This window comes from Pavona decussata, unplaced genomic scaffold (genome assembly GCF_977016875.1).
Source record: "Pavona decussata unplaced genomic scaffold, jaPavDecu1.1 SCAFFOLD_366, whole genome shotgun sequence".
In the NCBI taxonomy this organism is placed as follows: domain Eukaryota; kingdom Metazoa; phylum Cnidaria; class Anthozoa; order Scleractinia; family Agariciidae; genus Pavona; species Pavona decussata.
In genome coordinates, this window is record NW_028145742.1 from 2,483,019 (window position 1) to 2,508,918 (window position 25,900).

At 36.5% G+C, this 25,900-nt stretch overlaps 2 protein-coding genes and 1 non-coding gene across 4 annotated transcripts; 1 reads left to right on the forward strand and 2 right to left on the reverse strand.

Annotated features, from left to right (window-relative positions):
- The first annotated feature begins 1 nt into the window (after position 1).
- Positions 2–23,384, forward strand: LOC146452780 (lysosomal dipeptide transporter MFSD1-like). Of its 2 annotated transcripts, XR_014859697.1 has the most exons (19): positions 2–131; positions 243–318; positions 552–576; positions 1,400–1,548; positions 2,657–2,712; positions 3,197–3,317; positions 3,879–3,901; positions 4,314–4,399; positions 5,176–5,248; positions 5,793–5,875; positions 6,077–6,109; positions 7,200–7,300; positions 7,826–7,946; positions 8,651–8,791; positions 18,671–18,719; positions 19,700–19,787; positions 20,218–20,317; positions 20,929–21,555; positions 21,589–23,384. XR_014859697.1 is itself a non-coding variant. In XM_085097642.1 (18 exons), the coding sequence occupies exons 1-18, from the start codon at positions 71–73 to the stop codon at positions 21,067–21,069; spliced, it is 1,527 nt and encodes a 508-aa protein (XP_084953768.1). In that variant the 5' UTR covers positions 2–70; the 3' UTR covers positions 21,070–23,384. The 2 variants fall into 2 exon arrangements, 1 of the variants encoding a protein (XP_084953768.1); XM_085097642.1 differs by having other exon boundaries at positions 20,929–23,384.
- On the reverse strand, positions 4,533–4,605 carry Trnaa-agc (transfer RNA alanine (anticodon AGC)). The gene has a single exon. It is a non-coding gene; the product is annotated as a tRNA-Ala (tRNA).
- On the reverse strand, positions 22,963–25,890 carry LOC146452782 (exonuclease V-like). The gene is made up of 3 exons (XM_085097645.1): positions 25,753–25,890; positions 24,795–25,028; positions 22,963–24,148 (listed from the first exon to the last, which is right to left on the reverse strand). The coding sequence occupies exons 1-3, from the start codon at positions 25,877–25,879 to the stop codon at positions 23,424–23,426; spliced, it is 1,086 nt and encodes a 361-aa protein (XP_084953771.1). The 5' UTR covers positions 25,880–25,890; the 3' UTR covers positions 22,963–23,423.
- Between the last annotated feature and the right edge of the window lie 10 nt (positions 25,891–25,900).

Genomic DNA, 25,900 nt, shown 5'->3' on the forward strand with positions numbered 1-25,900 from the left:
CCAGTCTCTCTGGACGTCTCTCAGCACTTCTCTGTTTACAGGAAGTCACGTGTCGTAAAAGGAGAAAAATATGGCGGATCTTGATCCAATCTTTCCAGGTCAAAATCCTGGCTGCTTCCACGCAAGTAGAGGTCTCAAAAACATTTTTTTTTCTTATTTTAAATAATCCATGAATATATTTCTACTCTTTATGGTTTTGAAAAACATTTAAATGACTTGAACATTTTTTGATTTTTTGTCAGGTCCTTTTCGTTTCGTGCTTCTTATATTCACATGTATGCTAACGTTTGGATCGTACTTCTGTTTTGACATGCCGAGGTAATTTGTTCTCTGCGTTAAACTATGATAAATAATGGATATATTAGACTAGATTGCAGATATGATTTTCTTATGTTTGGAAAAAAAAATGAACCAGGAAAGATACCCTCGAAATGTCAGTCGACGAGAACAATACAATGAATGAATGAGAGGATGTGACGTATGGCATGACTGCAGGTAAAAATCATGAAACTCGTATTCAAAAGTATAACATATGGTTATTTATCTTGCAGTGTATTGCAAACTACTTTTACATCGGTAAGTGTTGTATTGATTTTTTTTAGTTTTAAGCAACAAAGGCCTACAGACAAGGCTTGTGTGATATGATGGGAATGAAGAAGAAGAACCTTATAATAATAATAATAATAATAATAATAATAATAATTATTATTATTATTATTATTATTATTATTATTATTATTATTATTATTATTATTATTATTATTATTATTAATGTCAACTCTTGGTTTGCTTCCAAATGCAGATTTTTTTTTGCAGCCTGCAGGCTACAGGCATAAGGCAGAAGCCAAAGACAGAACCAACCACTGGTCGGTAAATACTGTCTGTGAATTATTATCACCCAAATCCTGGTTCTAATTTGCAGACGGCATTTACCAGTGGTTGATTCTGTCTGCGGCACAGGGAAATGCTTGTGACTTGCTGAATGTTACGTATTTCTGAATAAAGTTCTGCTTGAAAATGAGATCTAATCACTGCTGATATGTCTAGCCATTCTTGGTTGGTCTTGGTTGTGACGAGTTATTCTTTTTTTAGCTATTACCTCCTACAGGGTTTTCTCTTTTCTTCTCATGTTTGGTGCCTGCTTGTGGGGATTTATATTGTGCAGTTCCAGAAAATATCTATACTTCCCCCATGGAAGGTTTTTTGTTTTGCACCCCCATCACCCCAGGAAATTCCAGTTTAGCTTCATACTTTGCTTCTAAAATTTCGTCTTTTAACATCCCCCTCCCCTTAGGAATTTCCAATGACCTTCCATGGGGTGGGTATATATTTTTTCTGGAACTGCACATTCAGTATTATTGGGGGTAAAAACTGAGTTGGAGTGCTTTATTTGATACAGCCATTACATCCTAATGAAACAATGAAAAACTGTACCACCATTGATGGCAAGCCAAAAGAACTTTTACATGTCAATGGAACTCACTGCATCAGTGGCCTGGGTTTGACTGAAACACAGTACAATCTCCTTTACTCAATATATGCTTGGACGTAAGTAAGAGGTTTTGTTTTCTGAGGCATTCTCACACATGATGGTTGGTGGGAGGAGAGGGGGGGTCTATGTACCTTGTTTTGTCCCATTACAAGTTGTGTGCTTAATGCACCAGGGAAAATTTGTTGGTATTGTTGTTGTTGTTGTTACTGTATTGTTTTGTTCTTCAGCTGTTTTAGTAACTATGGAGAAAGTCATATGATAAGGCTGGGTATTTTTACAAGTTCATTCTTTTTTTTTATAGATAAAGGGGGTTAACTAGTTTCTAAAGAAACTGTGTTGCTGTGTCAGTGGGAAAGTGGAAATGAATGTTGATTAAAAAAAACACACACTTCTATTTTTTCCAGTCTACAGGGTGACAAATAAAACCAACAAGAATATTATTATTATGAAAGGTGTTTGTCATCGTGGTTTAAAATGATAGATGAGTTTAATCGTTTGTCTCACGATTGAGTCACAAAGATGTGGATCGTGACGTTTCGACCGCTATACTGCTGGTCTTCATCAGGCGATGGTGTTGACTAATTGCGTGACAGTATAAGTAGCACCTTGGTTTGTGTTGATTGGTGCGTTTCGATCCTCTCTTATGCTGTTGTTGATTGGAGGATTTTGATCCTCGTCGTTCAGACTAGAAATTGTTCCCTCGGCTGTCCGCCTAATGGTACCGATCGGCTGCTGTGTTGTTTGATTGTGGGCATCCACACTTCCGGAATCTCAATTCCATTATCCCTATTGATGTTGTCAGGGTGAAGTCTAATGTGAACAGCCTCTTTAACCCTACGGGTGTACCAATGTGGGTCTCGGTCAATAAACTTAACCTCATCCCAGAGCGGATAGTGGCCCGTCGCACTGCTGTGTTTATTGTTGCTTGTTTTGTACAAGTCTTGGCTTTTAACGTTGTTTACCACATAGTGTACAATCAGTCAACCAATGCAATGCAAATGTAAAGCGCACATCTTTACACTTTTATTGGTGTGTATTTGCAATCTTAAAGGCCGTAGGGAAACTAGCAGTCTTTGAAGACTGACAAATGCCTATTAAAATAAATAGTACAGTGTTGGTTTATTTATTTGCATAATTGTAGCTTTATTTTCTTTGTTATTTCAGGAATGCAGTAGTTGTTGTGCTTGCGGGGTTTTTGATCGATAAGCTGGGAAATCCAAGTTAGTAGTTGTAATATGATATTTATGGTTTTCATCCACACTCAAGAAGGGTTATACAACTGAAGTGTCTGTGTTTTTTTTAAATAAACACTTCTGTCACTTCTCAATATTTATTATAACATCAATCCAACCACTTAAAAATACTACTTTCTTCCTTTGCTAGACTTTTGTTTTGCAAGTTAATATATTTTTATTTTAGAGGCAGAGTCTAAAACAATTTTGTTTTTGGTCAGGAGAAGTGAACTGTGGTAATGTTGAGGTTCTTGTCTGGGTTTTAGAGGTAACCAACTGAAGGTTATATTTTTTTCAGAAATAATTATTGAATATAATTTGGCCATCCAAACAATATGTTAGTAATGAAGGGACAACTAAACCCAGATTTTCCATCTGCTTTCCCATCACATCTATTGCTCAGTATTGCAATCAGATCCTTTATTATAGCAGTTTTTCGGTAGCATTTATAATACACTTTCCTTTCTCATAGTTGGTGCCCTGTTGTTTTCATTCATGTGTCTGGCTGGCACATCTGTGTTTGCAATCGGTCTTTATCTCAAAGGAACCCCCGCTATGTTTCCTCTGTTTTTACTTGGAAGGATACTGTTTGGGTGAGTGCAATTTGAAGAACTGTTGTATGTGAATGTTTGCACATGGTCTTTACAGTGCGACTACTATTACTGAGTTCACTTAAAACTGGCCAATCAGATCACAGTAGGATACGAACAGTGAATAATTCCAAAATTTTGTGTTTTAATTGTTTGTTTTCCATCTACTGGTGATTGGTTAGATTGGCTTTGGTTGAAATTCATTGTTCTTGTCCTGCAATCTGATTGGCCAGTTTTTTTTTTAATGACCCCGGTAACAGTAGTCACACTGTAATTTAATCAAAGAAAATTGCATTCTGTTTTTTTTTTCTGCTTTTCTCTTTGCTTTTCTTTCAATGACTTGATAGTTGGCTTTTTTTTTCTTGAAAATTAAGCATAAACCAGCAGGAAAAATCACAGAGCAATGATCTCCACCTAAATTGAAGGTCAGATGCACAAATTGAATTGAATGAAAAGTGAAACGAAAAAGTAATTATCCTAAAATTTGACACAAGACAGTAATACACTCAGCTCTTCAATGATGGTAATTTAATTATTAACATCATTCAATCTTTTTTCCCATAGATCTGGAAATGGTTCCTTAACAAGTATGTGAAATTTATGTGAATTTCTAAAATTTAGTTAAAAACCATTGATATTTAATGGTAATACTGTCTAGAATAAGAGGCCAATTTCGGTGCTGAAAAATAAGTCTTTAATTTGTTACTGAATGTTTTGACCTCAAACAGTACATGTAACATAGAAAGTTTGTTTTCAACACTCTCACAATTCACTGGCAGCTTGTGATTTTCCTTCCTACCGATAATGACTTGCCACTTAATTCACAATCATTAATTTTCCCCAATATGTCTTTGGACTCAACTCTTTCTGCCTACTACTGCAAAATCATTTTGAGAGCGCTGTGTGTTGCTTATGGGTTGTATTTAGAAGAATTTGAGTTCAGCTGCATCTTGCTAATTATTCAGTAATTCACTGTAATTTGTTAAATTTTTTCCATAGTTGTCCAAAATAGAATATCTGCTATGTGGTTCAAAGGAAAGGAACTTGCATTTGCATTTGGTTGTATTCTGGCATTTTCAAGACTTGTAAGTTAGATTTATATGAATATGTGAAACATATATTTGAACAGTGCAGGTGAACGATTAAATAGAGGAAAAATCCTCGCAGTTATTTGCGCAACTTAAGCAGTTGCAAAAAGAAAGCCTGAAAAAAAAAATCAGGCTTGAACGGGATTCGAACCCATGACCTCTGCAATGCTGGTGCAGTGCTCTAGCAACTGAGCTATCAAACCAACTGGGGGCTGGTCATATTATGAATCTATTCATCCTTCACAGGTACATTACGAACTCACAATATGACCAGCTCCCAGTTGGCTTGATAGCTCAGTTGGTAGAGCACTGCGCCAGCATCATAGAGGTCATGGTTTCAAATTCTGTTCAAGCCTGATTTTTTTTCAGGCTTTCTTTTGCAACTTCTTAAGTTGCATAATAACTGCATGAGGTTCAAATTAATGAACTTGTTGATAATAGCTGCCCAATTCGGGAAGCCATCTCAAACTTTTATGTGGTAAAGTTTAGAGGAATTGGTATCTGGGATAGCTACTGAAATAATTAATTAAAAGACCTATTATTCATTGTATTTCTAGACAATCATGCAACATATTGGTACAATTTTTTAGCCATGAAAGGCTTTTATCCTAAACATCAAAAAAAGAGAGCTTTCATTTATGAATAATACCTTTGCATACAAATGTTGTTGTCTGGGGAAACAACCTGCCCAGCCTACCACCCCTAAGGTGTCATGTTCCATTACCACATTTTACTATTCAGTAAAAGCTTTGTTATATCTTAATTCATTCTAGGGAAGTGTGTTGAACTTTTTTCTAACAGAAGGCTTTAATGAGACGTATGGTCTCCAGTGGACTTTATGGGCAGGTACTGTGTTGCTGTATAATTTTCTTGATATCATGTAAACTAGTTTCTTTTTCCATTTGAATTAGTCAAGACAAACATTATACTTTAGACTGCAAACAAGACTGTTCTCTCGTCAACTTTTGGTAAATGCAGGGGAGGGTCACCTTTTATTTCCTGCGTGCCATTGTAGGTCATATGTTATTAGTCAAACAAGCCAAGTAACAGGATGCCTAATATATGAGCTGAGTACTCTTATTTGAACTCCACAGAACTGCCTTTCTTCTTCTGTTCATTGGATAACTGTCTAGTATGATAAATTTTAGTTGGTCAAAATTTGTTGTTTTAAAATATATCCATACCACCCCCCGGAAGGTTTTGTCAGTCTGTGGTCCCCCACCCCACCCCTCTGGAAATTCAAATTATTTAGCTTTATACTTTTCTTAAAAATTTAGCTTTGACACTAGTTATGCCTTAGAATTCCAATGATCCAAGGGAGCATGTAAAAATTGGATTTTTTTAACCCACACAATATTACTGAGAGTTGAGTCCACTCTTCACCTTACAGGAGCCATTCTTTGTGGATTTGGAGTTGTGTGTGCAATTATAGCCTCGTCACTGGATGTTACTGGACTAAAGCAGTTGAATAAGGTAGCCTTATGTTGGCATAAATAAAGCTGATTGATTGATTGATTAACTGATTGATTGATTGATTGATTGATTGATTGATTGATTGATTGATTGACTGACTGACTGACTGACTGACAGATTGATTGATTGATTGATTGATTGATTGATTGATTGATTGATTGATTGATTGACAGTCAACTGACTTATTCCCTTTTTCTGCAGACCACAGAGATGAAAATTGAATCAAAAAGGATGGTAAGCACCTTGTTGTGGTGGACTTTTATATTGTAAGGAGCTTCATTAATTTGAGGCTGGAGGTAGTCTGGCTAAGTGGTTAGGTCACTGAATATGTTATCCGGTGGTCCTGCTCTGATCGCTATCTGGAGCTTTTTTTTGGTAGCCCTGAGTTCAACTCCTCTGTCAGGCTTGTAAACAGCCAACTGGTTTGCCTCCTGCCAGCTATTTGAAATCTTTGTTTCTGCCTGTTTGTTTCATGTTTTAGTTTGTTGTAGGGTTGGCCTCCTGTATCCATTTCAAAATGTTTTTTTTTTTTCTTTTTCCAACATCTTTCAATGAGTAAACTAGTGTCCACAGCCCTCTGCTTCAAACCTGTTCTGCACATTGTGTAAATTGGATTGGATACTACTTTACTTCAGGACAAGTATCCTTTACTATTTTCTGGTTCTTGTTAATTATATACCTGGATGAAGAGAGGCATAATTAAAGGAGCAAAGTATTTTTTTATGGGAACCTGCTGGCCTTTAGGTGAAACATGTGATGTGCAGACCATCTGGAGTGAACTCCACACCTCCCCATAGACTCTTGATGAGACCACTCAATTTATAAATGGATAAAAATAAATAAATGGGAATTTTCATTAGCACATCCACAGAGTGGCTATTCATCCCTTATTTCCAGGTCGAATTGGAATTTGGAAATGTTGGTTTTTGTGGAGGAAGGAAAACCGGAGAACCCAGAGAAAAAACCTCAGAGCAGGGACAAGAACCAACAACAAACTCAGCCCACATATGATATCAACACCGAGAATCGAACCCACGCTACATTGCCACTGTACCATCCCTGCTCCCCAATCCTGAGCTTATTGTGCAGTTCCAGAAAAAATCCACACCCACCCATTGGAAGGTCATTGGAAGTTCCTAGGGGGACGGGGGTCTTAAAAGCCAAAGTTTTAGAAGCAAAGTATGAACCTAGTAAACTGGAATTTCCTGGGGGCAGGGGAGGTGCAAAACAAAAAACCTTCTGTGGGGGGAGTATGGATATTTTCTGGAATTGCACATTCTTTGGTCTTGTTGTTGGATGATAATTTCAATAACATTTTTTGCAGCGGCTGACAGACATCAAGTACTTTTCCTCCACGTTCTGGCTTTTGGCGTTCTGTCTCATGTTCTTTTACATTGGAGTATTCCCATTTATTGCAGATGCCAGGTAAGTTCAATAAAGATCAACCTTCTCATATGTGAATTATCTATTTAATTATGTCTTACTTGCAATCTATGTGCAGTACAATATTTACAATACAATGCGATAACTTTAAATTAAAGTGAAAGGCAATATTACTGGTTATAACCTGTTGCAGTTTTCTAACTTACGGCCTTCAAAATAAGTAAACTAAGTATATTTCAATAACTGGCCAAAGCAATGTACAACATTCTTCTGAATTTTATTACTTGTATAGAACAGTGAACACAAGAGGAATGATTGGGAAAGTAAACCAAATGACATTATGGATCATTAGAAATGTAGTATCTAGGAAACCAGAAGTGTTTTTATAATAAAGCTGTTATATTTTTTATCACTTGTAAATATATTTTTTTCTTAGAGGTATCCTGAATGAGATATAATAAAGTTATGTTATCTTTATGTTGCTATTGTTAATTCTATGTTTATTAATACTTTGTTTGGTCATGGATTCATTGTTGATAATCTTTCTGTGGTTATATTACTTTTCAGCAAATTTATTTTTGAGAATTACAAGTACACTTTTAACTTCAGCAAGCAGACATCTGCGTACATTGCAGGCACTGTGTACTTGATGTCAATGGTGTTTGGACCTTTGATGGGTCTGTTTGTGGTACGTTGGTTGAAAGCAATAGAATTATAACCCCCCCCCCCCCCCCCATTCATAGTCACACCTTTAGTGAAGTATGCAAGTTGTAGCTTTAGGGTATGGTCTCTGAGACAGGCACCAAGATAATTTACATGTATATTATTTAATTTTATTAATCTTCTGTGAACTAACATTTAACTAGGTAAGGTTTATCAGCTTCAGCAGTGTTCCAGATAAGAGAGGGGTCTCAGGTCAAACACACGAGGAAACTGGCTTCTTGACCCAACAAAGTAAATGAATGGTAAACTGAAGAAGATTTGTAGACAGCCACACCTATTAATGCCTCAAAATTCTTCATTGGAGTCCCTGACTTTCAATGTTATCTGGTACGCTGAGCTTGGGGCTAGAGGGCCTTTAATTTAGTCAAAGAACATCACTCTGTGGTTTTTATGTCTGGTTTGTGCTTATTTTTGAGAGAAACAAGGCCAAAACGTAGTGGCGGTATCGTTTCATGCCGTCAAGAGAGAAAGAAACTCAACAAGCATAAAACTGACACTTTGGATTTTGTTCATTCATTAATTTTAGTAAGTCCATCACCACTCTCTTCCTAACGTTTGACCGTTGTTTATGTTCATTTTCCCTCCCAAGTGAGCCCTCAAGCCCTCTAGCCCCAATAAATATAGAATAATTTATAATTAATATTATATCATATATGCTTCCTTCTACAGGATTTTTTTGGACGACGAGGGATTTTAATATTTCTTTGTGCCGTGTTAACCATCCCTGTTTATGGACTGTTAGCATTTGCACCCCATGTTCATCCTCTGGTTTCTACCATCTGGCTTGGCTTTGCCTACTCAATGGCTGCTGTGAGTTCATTAGGGAGTTTAAGAAACGACGACGGCAAAGGCAATGAAGACATCACCCGAAAATATATCTTTATTTCATTTGTGCTACTTCGTAATTATTTCAACTCGCTCAACTTTTACAAAAATGGCAAACTATCCAGGAACCAAATTGGTAGGAGTGGCATACAAGTTAAGAAAGGAAATGAAAAATTGACCAATTGTGCGTTTATGTTCTCCACAAAATCTTAAATGTGGTCATTTCACGTTGTTGTTTTGCAGAGGACGGTAAAGAAATGCCAGTACTAAAATATAAAACGGACATGCCGTCGTTGTTGCTTAAGCTCCCTATTATCATTGTTTCACGATCTTCCTGTGAACATTCTTTGTTGGGACCGATTGCCAAGTTCAAAGATCGACGCATACAAGGGCATTAGACTGATGGCACAAAGCTTTGTGTGGGGGATTAATTTAAAGTGGGACATTATTTTGTGTTTCCCCTATAAGTTGGAAATTACAGGAAAAGTTAGCTAGAGACCTCAACAGACAAATAATAACATTGTGATGTTTGGCATAAAGGGGGAACACCTCGCTGCGGTCGGCGCGACAGACCACTCCCATAGCGTGACCATAAAGCCTTACTTATCTCCCCATCGTATTAACTATATTTAATGACCAGCACTGGATCTGACAAGTTGTAGGTAGGTCCAAAACGTAAACAATCTAATAGCCCAACTTTCATAACACTAAAAACTGAAACATCTGGCCAGCATAGTGCAAAGATATATGGCATTTTTTAAAACCAGTTCAAGCCTAATAATTACTCTGCAGCGCTACGAGCCGACTCCACCAGCACATGCTGGATAAAAGCCAGCTATAAGGAGCTAAAAACACAAGGCTTGGGGAAGTCCCTGTGAGACTTAACCGTCACTGATGCTTGCGAAGCAAGTATCACCCCAAGCCAACCAATGACAACACTTATGGGAAAGTAACACCGGCCATGCATGGCACGCGGTCGAAATCCATAGTCTATAGTATTCAGATGAAAATTAGTTCAAAATCCATAGTCTACAGTATTAGGATGAAAATAAGGTCAAAATCCATAGTCTTGTATTATGATAAAAAATAGCTCAAAATCGATAGTCTATAGTATTAGGATAAAATTAGCTGGAAATCTATAGTCTATACTATTAAGATGAAATTAGCTCAAAATCCATAGTCTATACTATTAGGATGAAAATTAGCTCAAAATCCATAGTCTGTAGCGTTAGGATGAAAATTAGGTCAACATCCATAGTTTATACTATTAGGATAAAAAATAGCTGAAAATTCAGTCTTTAGTATTAGGGTGAAAATTAGGTCAAAATCCATAGTCTAATGTATTAGGATAAAAATTAGTTGAAAATTCGTAGTCTTTAGTATTAGCATTAAAATTAGGTCAAAATCCATAGTATATAGTATTAGGATGAAAATTAGGTCAAAATTCATAGTTTATAGTATTAGTATGAAAATTAGGTCAAAATCCGTAGTCTATATTTATTAGGTTGAAAAATTAGTCCAAAATCTATAGTCTATATTATAAGGATGAAAATTAGGTAAAAATCCATAGCTTAAGATATTAGGAAGGTCGAAATTCATAGTCTATACTATTCGGATGACAATAAGCACAAAATCCAGAGTCTATAATTTATATAATAAACAAAATTAGGTCAAAATCAATAGTCTATAGTATTAGCATGAAAATAAGGCGAAAATCTATAACCCTAACCCTGACTTTGTGAGCTATTTCTTTGTTCCTGGTCCCTTGGGAGGCCTAAAAACTGTCTCAGGGGACGTATCTAACCCAGTGATTCGCTTGGGAGCTTTTAAAAGAATATTTGTATTTTGTCCAAAAATCGACTTTTTTCCAAAGGGTAAGTCCATGGTTTTTGGCCAAAAATAACCAAATTTTAGAGTCAACATTTTTCACTTGTTTATGTTCCTAGGGATCTTGGCGTGTCGTAAAACTCACTTGGGAATCATTTTAAGTGAAAATAACGCCCTGGCAGTGAATTTTCTGTTTAACTTTCACCCTGACTTCATCTTTGCTGGGCCTTTTCTTTGTTCCTGGTCCCTTGGGAGGCCTAAAAACTGTCTCAGGGGACGTTTTCTAACACAGTGATTCGATTGGAAGCTTTTAAAAGAATATTTGCATTTCGTCCAAAAATCGACTTTTTTGCAAGAGGTAGGTCCATGGTTTTTGGCCGGAAATTCCCAAATTTTGAAGTTGGCATTTTTTAATATTTTATGTGCATAGGGATCACGGCGTGTCGTAAAACTCACTTGGAAATCATTTTCAAGTGAAAATAACGCCCTGACAAAGAATTTTCTGTTTAACTCTCACCCTGACTTCATCTTTTCTGGGCCATTTCTTTGTTCCTGGTTTCTTAGGAGGCCTAAAAACTTCCTCAGGGGATGTTTTCTATCACAGTGATTCGATTGCATTCTTTTAAAAGAATATTTGTATTTCGTCCAAAAATTTCTTTTTTCCAAGGGGTAGGTCCATGGTTTTTTGGCCAAAAATGATCAAATATTCAAGTGGGCATTTTCCACTTGTTTTTGTCTCTAGGGATCTAGGTGTGTCGTAAAACTCACTTGGGGATCATTTTTAAGTGAAAATAACGCCCTGACAAAGAATGTTGTGTTTAACTCTCACCCTGACTTTATCTTTTCTTGGCCATTTCTTTTCTCCTGGTCCCTTGGAAGGTCTAAAAACTGTCTCATGGGACGTTTTCTAACACAGTGATTTGATTGGAAGCTTTTAAAAGAATATTTGTTTTTCGTCCAAAATTCGGCCTTTTTCCAAGGGGTAAGTCCATGATTTTTGGCCAAAAATTAACAAATTTTGAAGTCGGCATTTTTCAGTTGTTTACTACCCTAGGGATCTCGACGTGTCGTAAACCTCACTTGGGAATCATTTTTAAGTGAAAATAATGCCATGACAAAGAATGTTGTGTTTAACTCTCAGCGTGACTTCACCTTTTGTGGGCTATTTCTTTGTTTTTGGTCCCTTGGGAGGCGTATAAAATGTCTCAGAGGACCTTTTTGGACACACTGATTCGATTGGAAGCTTTTAAAAGAATATTTGTATTTTGCCAAAAATCGACTTTTTTCCTAGGGGTAAGTCCGTGGTTTTTGGCCAAAAATGACTAAATTTTCAAGTTGGCATTTTTCACTTGTTTATCTCCCTAGGGATCTTGGCGTGTCGTAAAAACTCACTAGGGAATCATTTTTTTTGTGTGAAAATAATGCCCTGACAAAGAATTTTCTTTTCAACTCTCACCCTGACTTTATCTTTTCTGGGCCATTTCTTGGTTCCTGGTCCTTTGAGAGGCCTAAAAACTGTCTCAGGAAACGTTTTCTGACACAATGATTCGATTGGAAGCTTTTAAAAGAATATTTGTCTTTCGTCCAAAAATCGACCTTTTTCCAAGAAGTAAGTCCATGATTTTTGGCCAAAAATTAACAAATTTTAAAGTCGGCATTTTTCAGTTGTTTACTACCCTAGGGATCTCGACGTGTCGTAAACCTCACTTGGGAATCATTTTTAAGTGAAAATAACGCCATGACAAAGAATGTTGTGTTTAACTCTCAGCGTGACTTCACCTTTTGTGGGCTATTTCTTTGTTTTTGGTCCCTTGGGAGGCGTATAAAATGTCTCAGAGGACCTTTTTGGACACACTGATTCGATTGGAAGCTTTTAAAAGAATATTTGTCTTTCGTCCAAAAATCGACTTTTTTCCTAGGGGGAAGTCCATGGTTTTTGGCCAAAAATGACCAAATTTTCAAGTCGGCATTTTTTCTTGTTTATTTCCCTAAGGATCACGGCATCTCGAAAAACTTACTTGGAAATCATTTTTAAGTGCAAATAACGCCATGACAAAGAATTTTTTGCTTAACTCTCACTTTGACTTTATCTTTTCTTTGCCATTTCTTTGTCCCTGGTCCCTTGGGTTGTCTCAAGGGACGTTTTCTAACACAGTGATTCAATTGAAAGTTTTTAAAAGAATATTTGTATTTCGTCCAAAAATCGACCTTTTTTCCCAGGGGTAAGTCGATTTTTTTTTTCCAAAAATGACCAAATTTTTAGGTCGACATTTTTTACTTGTTTATGTCCCTAGGGATCTCGGCGTGTCGTAAAACTCACTTGGGAATTAATTTTAAGTGAAAATAACGTTTTGACAAAGAATTTTATGTTTAACTCTCTCCCTGACTTCACCTTTTCTGGGCCATTTCTTTGTTCCTAGTCCCTTGGGAGGCCTAAAAACTGTCTGAAGGGACGTTTTCTAGCACAGTGATTCGATTGCATGCTTTTAAAAGAATATTTGTATTTCGTCTAAAAATCGACTTTTTTCCCAGGGGTAAGTCCATGGTTTTTGGCCAAAAATGACCAAATTTTCAAGACAGCATTTTTCACTTGTCTATGTCCCTAGGGATCTCGGCGTATCGGAAAACTCACTTGGGAATTATTTTTAAGTGAAAATAACGCTTTAACAAAGAATTTTATGTATAACTCTCACCCTGACTTCACCTCTCTTTGTTCCTGGTCCCTTGGGAGGCCTAAAAACTGTCTTAGGGGACGTTTTCTGAAAAAGTGATTCAATTGGAAGCTTTTAAAAGAATATTTGTATTTCGTCCAAAAATTGACTTTTTTGCAAGGGGTAAGTCCATGGTTTTTGGTCAAAAATGAACAATTTTTGAAGGTGGATTTTTTACTTGTTTTGTTGCTAGGGATCACAGCGTGTCTTGAAACTCGCTTGGGAATCATTTTTAAATGCAAATAACTACCCAACAAAGAATTTTCTGTTGAACCCTAACCCTGACTATAGTCTATAGTATTAGGATTAAAATTAGCTCAAAATCTATTGCTATATTGTTAGGATGAAAATTAACTCAAAATCCATAGTCTGTAGTATTAGGATGAAAATTAGCTGAAAATCCATATTCTATACGATTGTAATAGAAATCAGGCAAAAGTCCATAGTCTATAGTATTAGGATGAAAATTGGGCCAAAATGGAAAGTCTATAGTATTGTAATGGAAATAAGGCAAAAATCGATAATCTATAGTATTGTAATGGAAGTTAGGCAAAAATCGGTAGTCTATAGTACTGGAATGAAAATTAGGCAAAAATCCATAGTCTATAGTATTGTAATGGAAATTAGGCAAAAATCCATAGTCTATAGTATTGTAATGGAAATTAGGCAAAAATCCATAGTCTATAATATTGTAATGGAAATTAGGCAAAAATCCATAGTCTATAGTATTGTAATGGAAATTAGGCAAAAATCCATAGTCTATAGTATTGTAATGGAAATTAGGCAAAAATCCATAGTCTATAGTATTGTAATGGAAATTAGGCAAAAATCCATAGTCTATAGTATTGTAATGGAAATTAGGCAAAAATCGATAGTCTATAGTATTGTAATGGAAATTAGGCAAAAATCCATAGTCTAAAGTATTGTAATGGAAATTAGGCAAAAATCCATAGTCTATAGTATTGTAATGGAAATTAGGCAAAAATCCATAGTCTATAGTATTGTAATGGAAATTAGGCTAAAATTGATAGTCTATAGTATTGTAATGAAATTTAGGCAAAAATCCATAGTCTATAGTATTGTAATGGAAATTAGGCGAAAATCCATAGTTTATATAGTATAGTAATGGGAAAATAGGCAAATTTTGATAGTCTATAGTATTTTAATGGAAATTGGGCAAAAATCGATAGTCTATATAAGTATTGTAATGTAAATTAGGCAAAAATCGATAGTCTATAGTATTAGCCAAGGAAGAAAATAAGGTCAAAATCCATAGTCTATAGTATTGTTATTGAAATTAGGCCAAAATCCATAGTCTATAGTATTGTAATAGAAATTAGGCGAAAATCCATAGTTTATATAGTATAGTAATGGGAAAATAGGCAAATTTTGATAGTCTATAGTATTTTAATGGAAATTGGGCAAAAATCGATAGTCTATTTAAGTATTGTAATGTATATTAGGCAAAAATCGATAGTCTATAGTATTAGAAAGAAAATAAGGTCAAAATCCATAGTCTATAGTATAGTAATGGAAATCAGGCAAAAGTTGATAGTCTATAGTATTAGGATGAAAATTGGGCCAAAATGGATAGTCTATAGTATTGTAATGGAAATAAGGCAAAAATGTTGTCTATGGTATTAGAATGAAAATTAGGCAAAAATCCATAGTCTATAGTATTGTAATGGAAATTAGGCAAAAATCCATAGTCTATAGTATTGTAATGGAAATTAGGCAAAAATCCATAGTCTATAGTATTGTAATGGAAATTAGGCAAAAATCAGTAGTCTATAGTATTAGGAAGAAAATAAGATCAAAATCCATAGTCTATAGTATAGAAATGGAAATTAGGCAAATATCGATAGTCTATAGTATTGTAATGGAAATTAGGCAAAAATCCATAGTCTATAGTATTGTTATGAAAAAAAGGCCAAATTGATAGCCAATAGTATTGTTAATGGAATTAGGCAAATATCGATAGTCTATAGTATTGTAATGGAAATTAGGCAAAAATCCATAGTCTATAGTATTGTAATGGAAATAAGGCCAAAATTGATAGTCAATAGTATTGTAATGGAATTAGGCAAAAATCAATAGTATATAGTATTAGGATGAAAATTAGGCAAAAATCGATAGTCTATAGTATTGTAATGGAAATTAGACAAAAATCCATAGTCTATAGTATAATTTGTAAAGGAAATTAGGCCAAAATCAATAGTCAATAGTATTGTAATGGAAATTAGGCCAAAATCGATAGTCTATAGTATTGTAATGAAAATTAGGCTGAGATCAATAGTCTATAGTATTAGGAAGAAAATAAGGTCAAAATCGGTAGTCTATGGTATTAGTATTACAATCAGCTCAAAATGCACATAAGCTATAAGATTAGGATGAAAATAAAACGAAAGTCTATACATTAGTCGAAAGATAATATTAGGATGAAAATAGGGCCAAAATCTATTGTCTATAGTATTAGAATGAAAATTAAGTCAAAATTCATAGTTGTCGCTCCAGCGATTCGCAAAGAACACAGTCTCTTTTACTGATGTTTCCAGACTTTAATGAAGTTCAACTTGTCTCTCAACACTGTGAGAACTAACGATTAAAATGTTTACAAATTACTCAACTGTACAAGACTACGCTAAACAAAAGGTAAAAATTACAGCTTACGCAAATGGATAAAAACAACTAAATGAAAACGCTAAGAACAGTCACATTGACTTGCGTTAATATAAATGAAAATTAGAAAACAATACAAAGCAACAAAACTTAAGTTACAAGCGTCGCTAAGTACGCATACGCTAATTGAAACATTGACTCGTAATAACAAAAGCTGCGAAAATATTTACCTTGGTGCTGCCTTCGAATAACTGGAACGATAGTTTCTATTGTAGCTTGGTGAATTTAACTTGAACTTTCTTGCACTTTCTTGCACTTAAAACTTTAACTTAACTTGGACTTTTACTAACTTCTTGAACTTGCTTACGACTTGTGACTTGTGACGAAAAAACTAAAACAGTTTGACTTTTTACTTAATTTGCGCTGTCGCGTGGCCTGTCGTGATCGTGTCGTGATCGGCAAGAGCGCGCGCTATTTAAATTACGCGCTTTCTAGAAACTTCTAGATAGTTCTACGAAAGACTAAAAACATTACTTACAGAAAACCATTACTTAAATAAGCCGATTCCTAAAATAAATTACCGGCTTTTCTTAAACAAATAACAACTTTATAAAACAATAACAATATAAACAAATGCCGTGACTCTCACGGTTTCTTGTGGTAGCTACAATAGTGTACAGCATTAGGATGACAATAGGCCTTATCACGGTTTTCGACGCCATTTTGACGGGTAGGCAAACAGGCTTGAAATAACAGTGTTTGTATGGAAATCCAATGTCAAATAATTTTCTTAAAACATCGCTTCTGAAAAATTCATGAATTGGAAACTTTTGGCACTAGAAAGAGGATTTTAAGAACAAAATTGGAGGGATGTAGCTGTGACAGAAAGCGTCCAGTCTTGTTTTGAACTTTCCATACATTTGTCTGTATAGCGAACAAGCCGTGAGCTGCTGCTAAAAATAGTTCACGGGAAAAAATACAGGGAAATGTATGGAAAGTTCAAAACACGACTGGACGCTTTCTGTCACAGCTACATCCCTCCAATTTTGTTCTTAAAATCCTTTTCCTAGTAAAAAAAGTTTCCAATTCATGAATTTTTCAGAAGCGATGTTTTATGAAAATTATTTGACATCGGATTCCCATACGAACACTGTTATTTCAAGCCTGTTTGCCTACCCGTCAAAATGGCGTCGAAAACCGTGATAAGGCCTATTAGATCAAAGTCCTTAGTCTATAGTATAAGACTGAAAATTAAGTCAAAATACATAGTCTATAGCATAAGGATGATAACTAGGTCAAAATCCAGTCTATTGTATGGTGACGAAAATTAATTTAAAATCCGTAGTCTATAGTATTAGAATGAAAATTAGGTGAAAATCCATAGTCTATAGTATTAGGATAAAAATTTGGTGAAAAATCATAGTCTATATATTCGGATGAAAACTACGCTAAAATCTATAGTCTATAGTATTAGCATGAAAGTTAGTGGAAAATCCATAATCTATGGTATTAGTATGAAGATTAGTGTGAAAATGTATATTCTGTAGTATTAGGAGGTAAATTAATCCAAAATCCTTAGTCTAGAATATGGATGAAAATTAGGCAAAAATCCATAGTCTATAGTATTATGATGGAAATTGGTCAAAATCGACAGTCTATAGTCTTAGGATGAAAAATAGGATGGCCTAATTTTCATGCTACTAGGTACAGTCAACTCCCTTTATTGCGGACACCCTCGGGACCGAGGGTTAGTGTCCTTAAGGACGGTGCCTACTATTGTTACTGCGCATACGTTCTGCGCATCTCGAGATACTCGTGTTTCCTATGGGTGGTGCTTACTAATACAGGAATATTTTTGCGCGGTTTAAAACTATACGGAGAAAGCAGAACTTGCCAAATGCTTTTGGTGTCTCAAAAGAAAATTGGGGGTAACCATGCATTTTTCAGAGATAATTAAGCTTCAATTTAGGAAAAAATCCCATACATTGCTTTATATTTTGGCGTTTTTTGGAGATATTATTGCTTAATAATCTCTGAAAGAAGCGTGGTTACCCCCAATTTTCTTTTTGGATTCCAATACGCCTCGCTAAGATCTGCTTTTCTCGCATAGTCATAAGCCGCACAAAAATACTGCGGTATTAGTAGGCACCGTCCTTAATAGTGAGTCCGTAATAGCGGGAATTCAATTCAGCCAAACATCTGTAATATATATTTTTGCCGAGGATTTAGCTGCTGTCCGTATTATCGAGGTGTCCGTAATAGCGAGGTGTCCGCAAGGCGAGAGTTAACTGTAAGTAAGTGAGTAAGACTTTATTTTATGAGTGTGACATCTGGCAGTAGGGAAAGTGATAAACTAAATAAATGGCCCTACACAGTATGAATTTTGACCTGCTATTCAAACTATAGACTAAAGATTTTGGCCTAATTTCCACCCTATTATTGGTAACAGGTAATAAAAATGCCCCTAATCCTAGAAAAGACAATACAGATAATCTATACAACAGACCAATGAAAAGAGAGGTTCTAGGCAGAGAGTAACATCATTGCCAGGGTCTCCCTACTTTGCTTCAAGGGAGAAGAATAGTGGAGACCATAAGGTTGAGTTGCTTTGTGGCACTGATTTGTTTCCACCAATGCCCTTTGGACATGTTTTGTGTGACAACGCAAAGATGTATAAATTAACTACTGTTATTTTCCTTATCGTTAGGCGTCTCTTTGGCCATCTTTTCCTCTTGTTGTGGACCAGTCAACTGTTGGTAAGTTTGTTAGTGAGATTCTGAATACATCAATGAAACAAGATTAATCTGAATACAGAAGAAATAACAATGTTATTCCGGACAATAGAGTGTTTTCACGGCAGCCATATTGGAGGAGTGAAACAATAGTAACAATGATTTCACTCTGGGAAATAAATTTTATTTTTATGCAAATATCTTTATTGTTTGGCCCCTCCAAAATGGAGGTGTAGTGGTTAGCACGTCGGACTGTTGATTGGATGGTCGGAAGATCTGAGGGTCCTGGGTTTGAGGCCAGGTTGGTCTCTTAATTGCCGCGTTGTTTCTTAGACAAGAAACTTTGCTCCACATTGTCTCTCTTTGTCCAGGTGTATATTAAATGGGTACCGGTGGTATACAGCTGGGGGTAACCCTGCAATGGACTAGCATCACATCCGGGGGGGGGGGGGGGGAGTAGCAATACTCCTAGTTGCTTCATGCTACAGAAACTAGGCTAAGCTCTGGCGGTGTGGGCCACTTTGGCGCTAGTGTGGCTTTACCTTTTAGCTCCAACATGGCCACCATGAACTCACTCTATCTGTCATCAACTCTTCAAATTAAATGTTTTCATCAGTGGCCATTCATTGGCCACTTGACTGTAAGTTTTAACGTTGGCAGGAAGTTTGGCAACTCTCAGGTCACCAGGAGAAATATTTTAGTCCCCATTAATAATAACTAAAATGGTGGTAGCCTGGCGGGTTGGTTATGGTACGCAACACTTGGAAGAAAATATGAGTTTAAACAAATAAAATATTAGCATGGGTGAATTGTGTTTAACTTGTGAACTTTAAACTAACACAGAAATGAGGACCTCAGAGAAAGTCTGTACTCTTAGACGATTAGCATGGTTCTCAACTTTCCCATTGCAATAATCACCTTCTTGTATAGCGATGTACTTACCAAAACATTGAGCTTACTTTTACGTTTGTAGATTATAAGGCCTGTTGTGTTTTCCTTACCAGGAACTGCCTTAGGACTTACTACTTCTATTCAGATGATAGGCATGGGAATAGCAAATATCATTGTTGGGAAAATGCTTGATGATATAAAGTAAGTGGCTTGTTAACCTCTGTACTAACATTGGTATTCTACTAGTAAAAAGAACATTTTTGACACCCACCTCCCCCTTATGCTAGGTTACTTTGCCATGGTTATGTGCCTTGATGACCTTCAGACCTTTGTTACCAGAGTTCGCAACCCTGGTTGGTTCAACCAATCAGCTCAGATCCTAGGTGAGAGTTCTGACAGACAGACAAGGCTGATATTGGCCTTATGTGCCTTATGGCGCAAAGTGTGATGATGATGATGATGGTTCATGGCTTAGAGTTTTGAATTGGGTATGGTGTGAGGAACTCTATCCTATTAAAACAGCAGTAAGTGAGATTGCAAGAGGCAATGAAGGAGGTTTGTTGGTTACCCCACCCCTTTTCAATCGTCACTCCATAGCAAACATGAAGTTTTGTTTATTTTTTCTTTTCAGATCTTTAGATAGGTGGAAGTATGTGATGATATTTCTGTTGGCTAACACACTGGCTTGTGTCACCTTGGCTGTTTTGGTGAACATCAATGACAAAAGAAAGGTAAAAGCTTAGAGTAATTTCCCTGTCTTCATCCAAATACCCGCTTAGCTTTACATACTAAAGCTAAAAGCGAACTCTAACTTTCCATGGGAGAACATTCAGGAGGGTTTGTTCGACTCATTAAAACAGTGCTTGCAGTTGCCATCTGAGGGAGGCAGGGGCTTGTTTTCCTTTGGGAGGAGTAGTGGCTAATGTTCTTAGGCACTTATTTCTCTTGATACAATATGGGGAGGAGAGGAAAGGGGAGTGTGAATCTGCAAAACGTTTTTGGGCCAAATCTATTGATCTACAAATATTTTTGCGATAAGCCGAAACCCCTTGCATGTGTAGCACATCAAAAATATTCCTGTTTCGGATGTCGGAGAGTCTTCCATCAATGCACCTAAATTGTCTACTTTTTACAGATTCTTGTAACCATAATAAGCAAAAATCTGTAAAAGGTCCAAGAACAACAAAGTCTATGGTCTAAACAAAGTAATAAAGCAAAATCTGCAAATCCGTAAAAATTATGCATTGAATCGGTAATCTGAAGGACGTTTTTGGCCAAATTTGCTGATATGTTTGAATGGCAAGCTGACCACTCCACTGAGAACACTTTTTTTGTTTTGTAGGGTGGTATTCTAAATCGTTCACCGCGGAAAAGAGATGATCCTTTAATAGAAGGTCCAGTTAACACTTATGGTTCAATATCCACGGCAGGATACACCAACAAGGATGCACTTCTTTATGACTCATCAACATCCATCAATTAACAATATTACTTTCTGCTGAGAGGACAATCTGCATTTTTAACAATGAAAATAAGCAGTCAGGAATAAAATAAACTGCAGTTCTGAAAAGCAGTGATCAACAGCTTCCAATGAATGGATACCTTTTTTTTATTTCCATATTTTAGACTAGTGCCACATTAGTTGACTCCAGAAAGGTAAACAGATAAAGCTAAGAACCTAAACTACTAGTAAATGTCACCTTCTAAAAGAAGGATTGTTGTTGACAAGCTAAAATGTCACAAGAAAAAGAACAACTTGGTAATTTTACAAAGTTTCTAAAATGACTGGCCAAGGTTAGACTGCAAGCAGCCCCCCTTTTTACCTCAGATCACGTGTGCAAGGCAACAGTAAAATTATGCAAATTACAAAAGTGAATGAGGAGGTATTGGCTTGCAGCTTTGCCGCTCGCCGCTCGCTAGAAATCGCGTGAGCATGACAAAACTTAGGAGAAGAAAGAGACTGCTAGCAGTCTAGGCCAAGGTTGTTAATGAGCTTGCTTAGATTCTCCAAGCCACAGCCTTGGGACTCAAGAAATAATCCTTTTGAGTGGGATATTTCATGAAACAATAATCAACTTTAACATCAAGACTACTCAGCCATGATGGCTTACAGTTTGTGTGAGTAGCTTTACCAAACTACACTGCAGTCTTAGTGTAGTGCTAGATTAGTTTCCTGTGTAGGGTGGTGTTGGGAGCAGGGAAAGAGTAGCAGCAATAAGAGATGGAGTAACTCTTATTTTGATACAAATTTTAAAAGTAAATTTCTTGCAATGTAGAGAGTAATCATTTGAAATAAAATTTATTGTGTTATTGACTTAAAACAATAAGAATACAGAGCAGAAGTTTTTTAAATGACTTCAAGGTGTTTTATGATGAATTATTAATAAGTTTGAGAAGTTTTGTGGAAAGTGTTGTTTACTTATTATCAGTTTATGATTGTGAAAGCTTAACACCCATAACGTTAGTCTTCTGTGCAAGCAACTTGAAGGGAGACTGGGACTGAAGAAGAAAGATTGGGAGGGGCCTGGACATACCTGCCAAGCCCCGGAGTACAAAAATATGGAGACATCTAGAAATGTCATTTTGGACAATGTCTGAATACTCTCTGAAAATCACCCAAAGGCCTTCCGAATGTTCCAGACGTCTCTAGGTTAGAACAGCATTTACCTACCATGTATTGTGCAATTTGATTGGTTGCTTTCTGAACAATTATGATACTCATTAAAAATATATAAATTGAATTGCTCTGTTTTACATTTTTCAAATCAAGAACAGCTCAAATAAGAACACTAAATCCACTTCTTGTTTTATTTTCCTTTTTGACATCTCGAAAATAATGAAACTAATGAAAAAAATTTGACAAAGGCCACGGTAGGTATTTCCCGGGAGATTTGGTGCTCTAACCGGGAGACTGGGAGATTCGATAAAAAACTTGGAGACTCCTGGGAAAACTGGGAGAGTTGGCACGTTTGCCTGGATAGAAAGAGTAGTTCACAGTCTTGTTCCCAGTTCTCCTCTTTCTTCCCATTCTAACTGCAGCTTTCTGTCAATGTCTTTATTTTTAGTCAGAATTGCTTGTTGAGGAGGTTACCTTTGTGCAACTTTGTTTGTTAATTTACATGTTCAAGTTTACTATAATAGGAGATGTAGAGCAGTTAATAAGGAGTGAAATAGAAGGCCATATCTACACTATGCTGGATAGCGTTTTATGCTGTTGTGAAAAATAATGGTGTGAACAGAAGTGACCCAAAACCACCGCCATCTTAATCCAATCCTCGCTCCTCATTATTGACTTCCGTTTTGGTTTGATTCCCTGTTCACACTACTCAAGAAAGTGTCATGAAAACCTATCTGATATTTGGTTATTCACTTTCCAAGACCAAGGCAGCGCAGCATTGCACCATTACAAGAATCAATCTGAAATTGGCTTTTTTTTGTGTGAACAAAAGCCCTATCTGGTTATATTTTTGGTGCTGGTACAAGAGCTATTCAGTATAGTGTAGACAGCCTAAATAATAATTGGATGATTATCCACCTGATACTTTTTTAAGATAAAATAGATTTATGGGGCAAATGAAATTAATTTGATTGATTGATTGATTGATTGATTGATTGATTGATTGATTAATTGATTGATTGATGCACAGTAAAATTCATCAGTAAATTACAAAATCCTACATCTAATACATACTAAGTCCATAAATAAAATATACACAACAACCGTTTTACATAAATGTTGTGTCTGACAATTATTGAAAAGGGGTACAATGAGTCATTATTAAATTAGAGTTGTAGACATTTTTAAGTGTGTATAGCTGTGCCAGTTTTATTACAGTTTCAACACTCCTCGTCTTTTTTCATTCTCCAAACACAAATATCTGCAAATTCACATCTGTGGCACTTCCAGGCTTCTTCTATTTCCACACCCTTTGTCTCTCTCTCTCCTTTCCAATATGGTAGCATTGCAGTCAGCTTAGATTGTGTCCAGCCTTCATCCAAATCCAATTTTATTTTATTTGTTACTTCATGGCTGGCTTGTGAGCAGTACTCAACTACCATGGAGCTTATTTTTGGAACATCGGATAACCGGAATCTTTTCAACATTAGATCAGCAATTGGAATTAGGCTATCACTTGGTATTTGACAATCTTTAGCAAATTTGTTGATATCTTCTGAAAGCACAGTATCTCCGTTTAATTTAAGCTTGGACAGAAGACTGGTAATATCTAACTTCCCTGCAAGCAAGTCATTAAACATAATACTGTAGAGCATGGCCTGGAAGAACGTCCTGTTTTGTTGTGCTCTTGAAGGTAGACTGTTGCTTCCAGCTCTTGTCTTAAGCTCTAAAAGTTCAAGTTGACCCGTTTCATTGAAGTGCAATTCATCAATAATGCCATGTACAAACACTCCCATGCTGAATGGCTCTCCAAAGACAGGAAATTCCCGAACCGTTTGATGTGCATCCAGGGAAGCCATTTTTGTGAGGCAGTCCAAAAAGATGGCTGCCCATTTGTCTTCTTTGCTTTCTATCTTGATGTCCACCAAGTCATACAGTTCCATTTCTGTAAATCAGATAAGACAGTTCTCATTCACCATCTGTCGAATAATACAACAGCTTACCCCATTTCCTTTACTTTTCTGAAATAGTAAGATTCTTCTTAGAATTCAAGATAGTCTTCTCCGGTGTATTCATGACCATGAGGTTGATTACTCTCTTGATTTTTATTAGCCTGCGAGCAAGCTCTTGGGGTAGGCAGTGGGGGCCGATCCTTTCTCCCTCACCTGAGAGTTTGCTCACAGGCTACATTTTTATATTCTGCCTGGAAGATTAAACTCAGAGTTGTATTCTCATCTTTATAAAATTCTGAGGCTTGATTTGAACTGATGGTAATGTATTAGATCTACCCTGGGTGCCAGAGGCTTTTCTTGTACAGTTTCCAGTTCCTATCGAAGTACCTTACTGTCATTTTTCAGCCAAAGGTGATCAGGAGCCTGACAATCCTGCATCCTCATGACACACAATAAACAACCTCTGGTACCCAAGGGTATGTGATATCTCCTTATGATATCAAATACCAGTACAACTGTGTCAAGTCACGTACCATAAGACAAAATTTCATGGGAAGATCTTTCATATATTCTGTAACAAAAAACCTGTGTTGCTCCCACACCTAATCACCTCTGTTTTCAATCTAAATAGTTGCATACCTCTTGCCAAGTGGATGCTCTTCCCTAGCTTCATTTGTTCAGTTTCTGGTCTTGTTTCGGGAGCTATGAAGTTGTATTCCATTTGCTGTTCACACCAGAACTGCGCAGTCAAATCACTTACACTCAGATACCCCACTCCACATCTGAACCTGTCCAGAGGGGATAGGAACTGTCTTGATGAAATACCCTTGTCAGTGCCATCCTCGTTTTCTTTGTCGACAGTGGATTTGACATCTAATTAACAAAACAAAATCGCATTGGAAATTTTACTAAATGTGTTGAAAAACCTGTACTCCGCTGCAGTTTGCAAAACAGAAGCATCACTTACAAGGGCATTAAAGAATGGAAGTCCCTGTTGTGATTATTGAACAAAACTCTTTGAAAGCTTTCAAAACTTTTTACTGCAAATTCACCAAGAGTAGACTAGCCTAAATATTTTTCGGGGGAGAGAAGCGACAGCCGGAAATACGTCTGCATTTGCAGACTAAGAGAAGACCTCAAGGCCAAGGCTTTTTTAATTATTATTTTTTAAAAAATATGCACTTGCACTCTTCGTAGCATCTTCACTTTACATATGCACCTGCTACCTGCAGTGATGGGCCAATGTCTTTTGCAGATGATCAATTGAGATAGGCTAGTTTGGGTTCCTGTCATTTAAAACCACAGTCCACTACACAGAGAGGATGGTAAACCTGTGCATCCATAAAGATGAAAGAAAATAATTTAACTGATAGAAACACCTGGTCGTAGCATTCTACATCAATCCTCTCCTTCACCTCTCCTCAGTTCATAGTTAACAACCAACGCAATTATTTTAACTTTATGCAATTCCACCTTACTCCCCCCCCCCGCCCCCATTTGATACCCATCCTCGGCCCAGGCCCTTGCACGTGCACCTTCAGCCGTAACAAATCCACAAAACAGAGATTTGACTTTATACAGCAAGAGCAAATCTTACCTTCCATATTAATGGCCATCCGGATGGCTTCGTCCCACATTTCAAATTCCTCATCGCTGACAATTTCTACTTCAATAGAGTTTTGGCTAGAACTGGGAGTTTCGTTTGCCGTCGCAAATTCGGCCATCTTACGAAAGTGGCCGCAAAC

Coding starts and splice junctions, on each gene's coding strand:
- LOC146452780 (XM_085097642.1), top strand. CDS start 71: ATGGCGGATCTTGATCCAATCTTTCCAGGTCAAAATCCTGGCTGCTTC. Junction 132..242: donor CTGCTTCCACGCAAGTAGAG/GTCTCAAAAACA, acceptor ATTTTTTGTCAG/GTCCTTTTCGTTTCGTGCTT. Junction 20,318..20,928: donor ACATCAATGACAAAAGAAAG/GTAAAAGCTTAG, acceptor TTTGTTTTGTAG/GGTGGTATTCTAAATCGTTC.
- LOC146452782 (XM_085097645.1), bottom strand. CDS start 25,879: ATGGCCGAATTTGCGACGGCAAACGAAACTCCCAGTTCTAGCCAAAAC. Junction 25,029..25,752: donor GATGGCCATTAATATGGAAG/GTAAGATTTGCT, acceptor TTTGTTAATTAG/ATGTCAAATCCACTGTCGAC. Junction 24,149..24,794: donor GAGCATCCACTTGGCAAGAG/GTATGCAACTAT, acceptor TCTGATTTACAG/AAATGGAACTGTATGACTTG.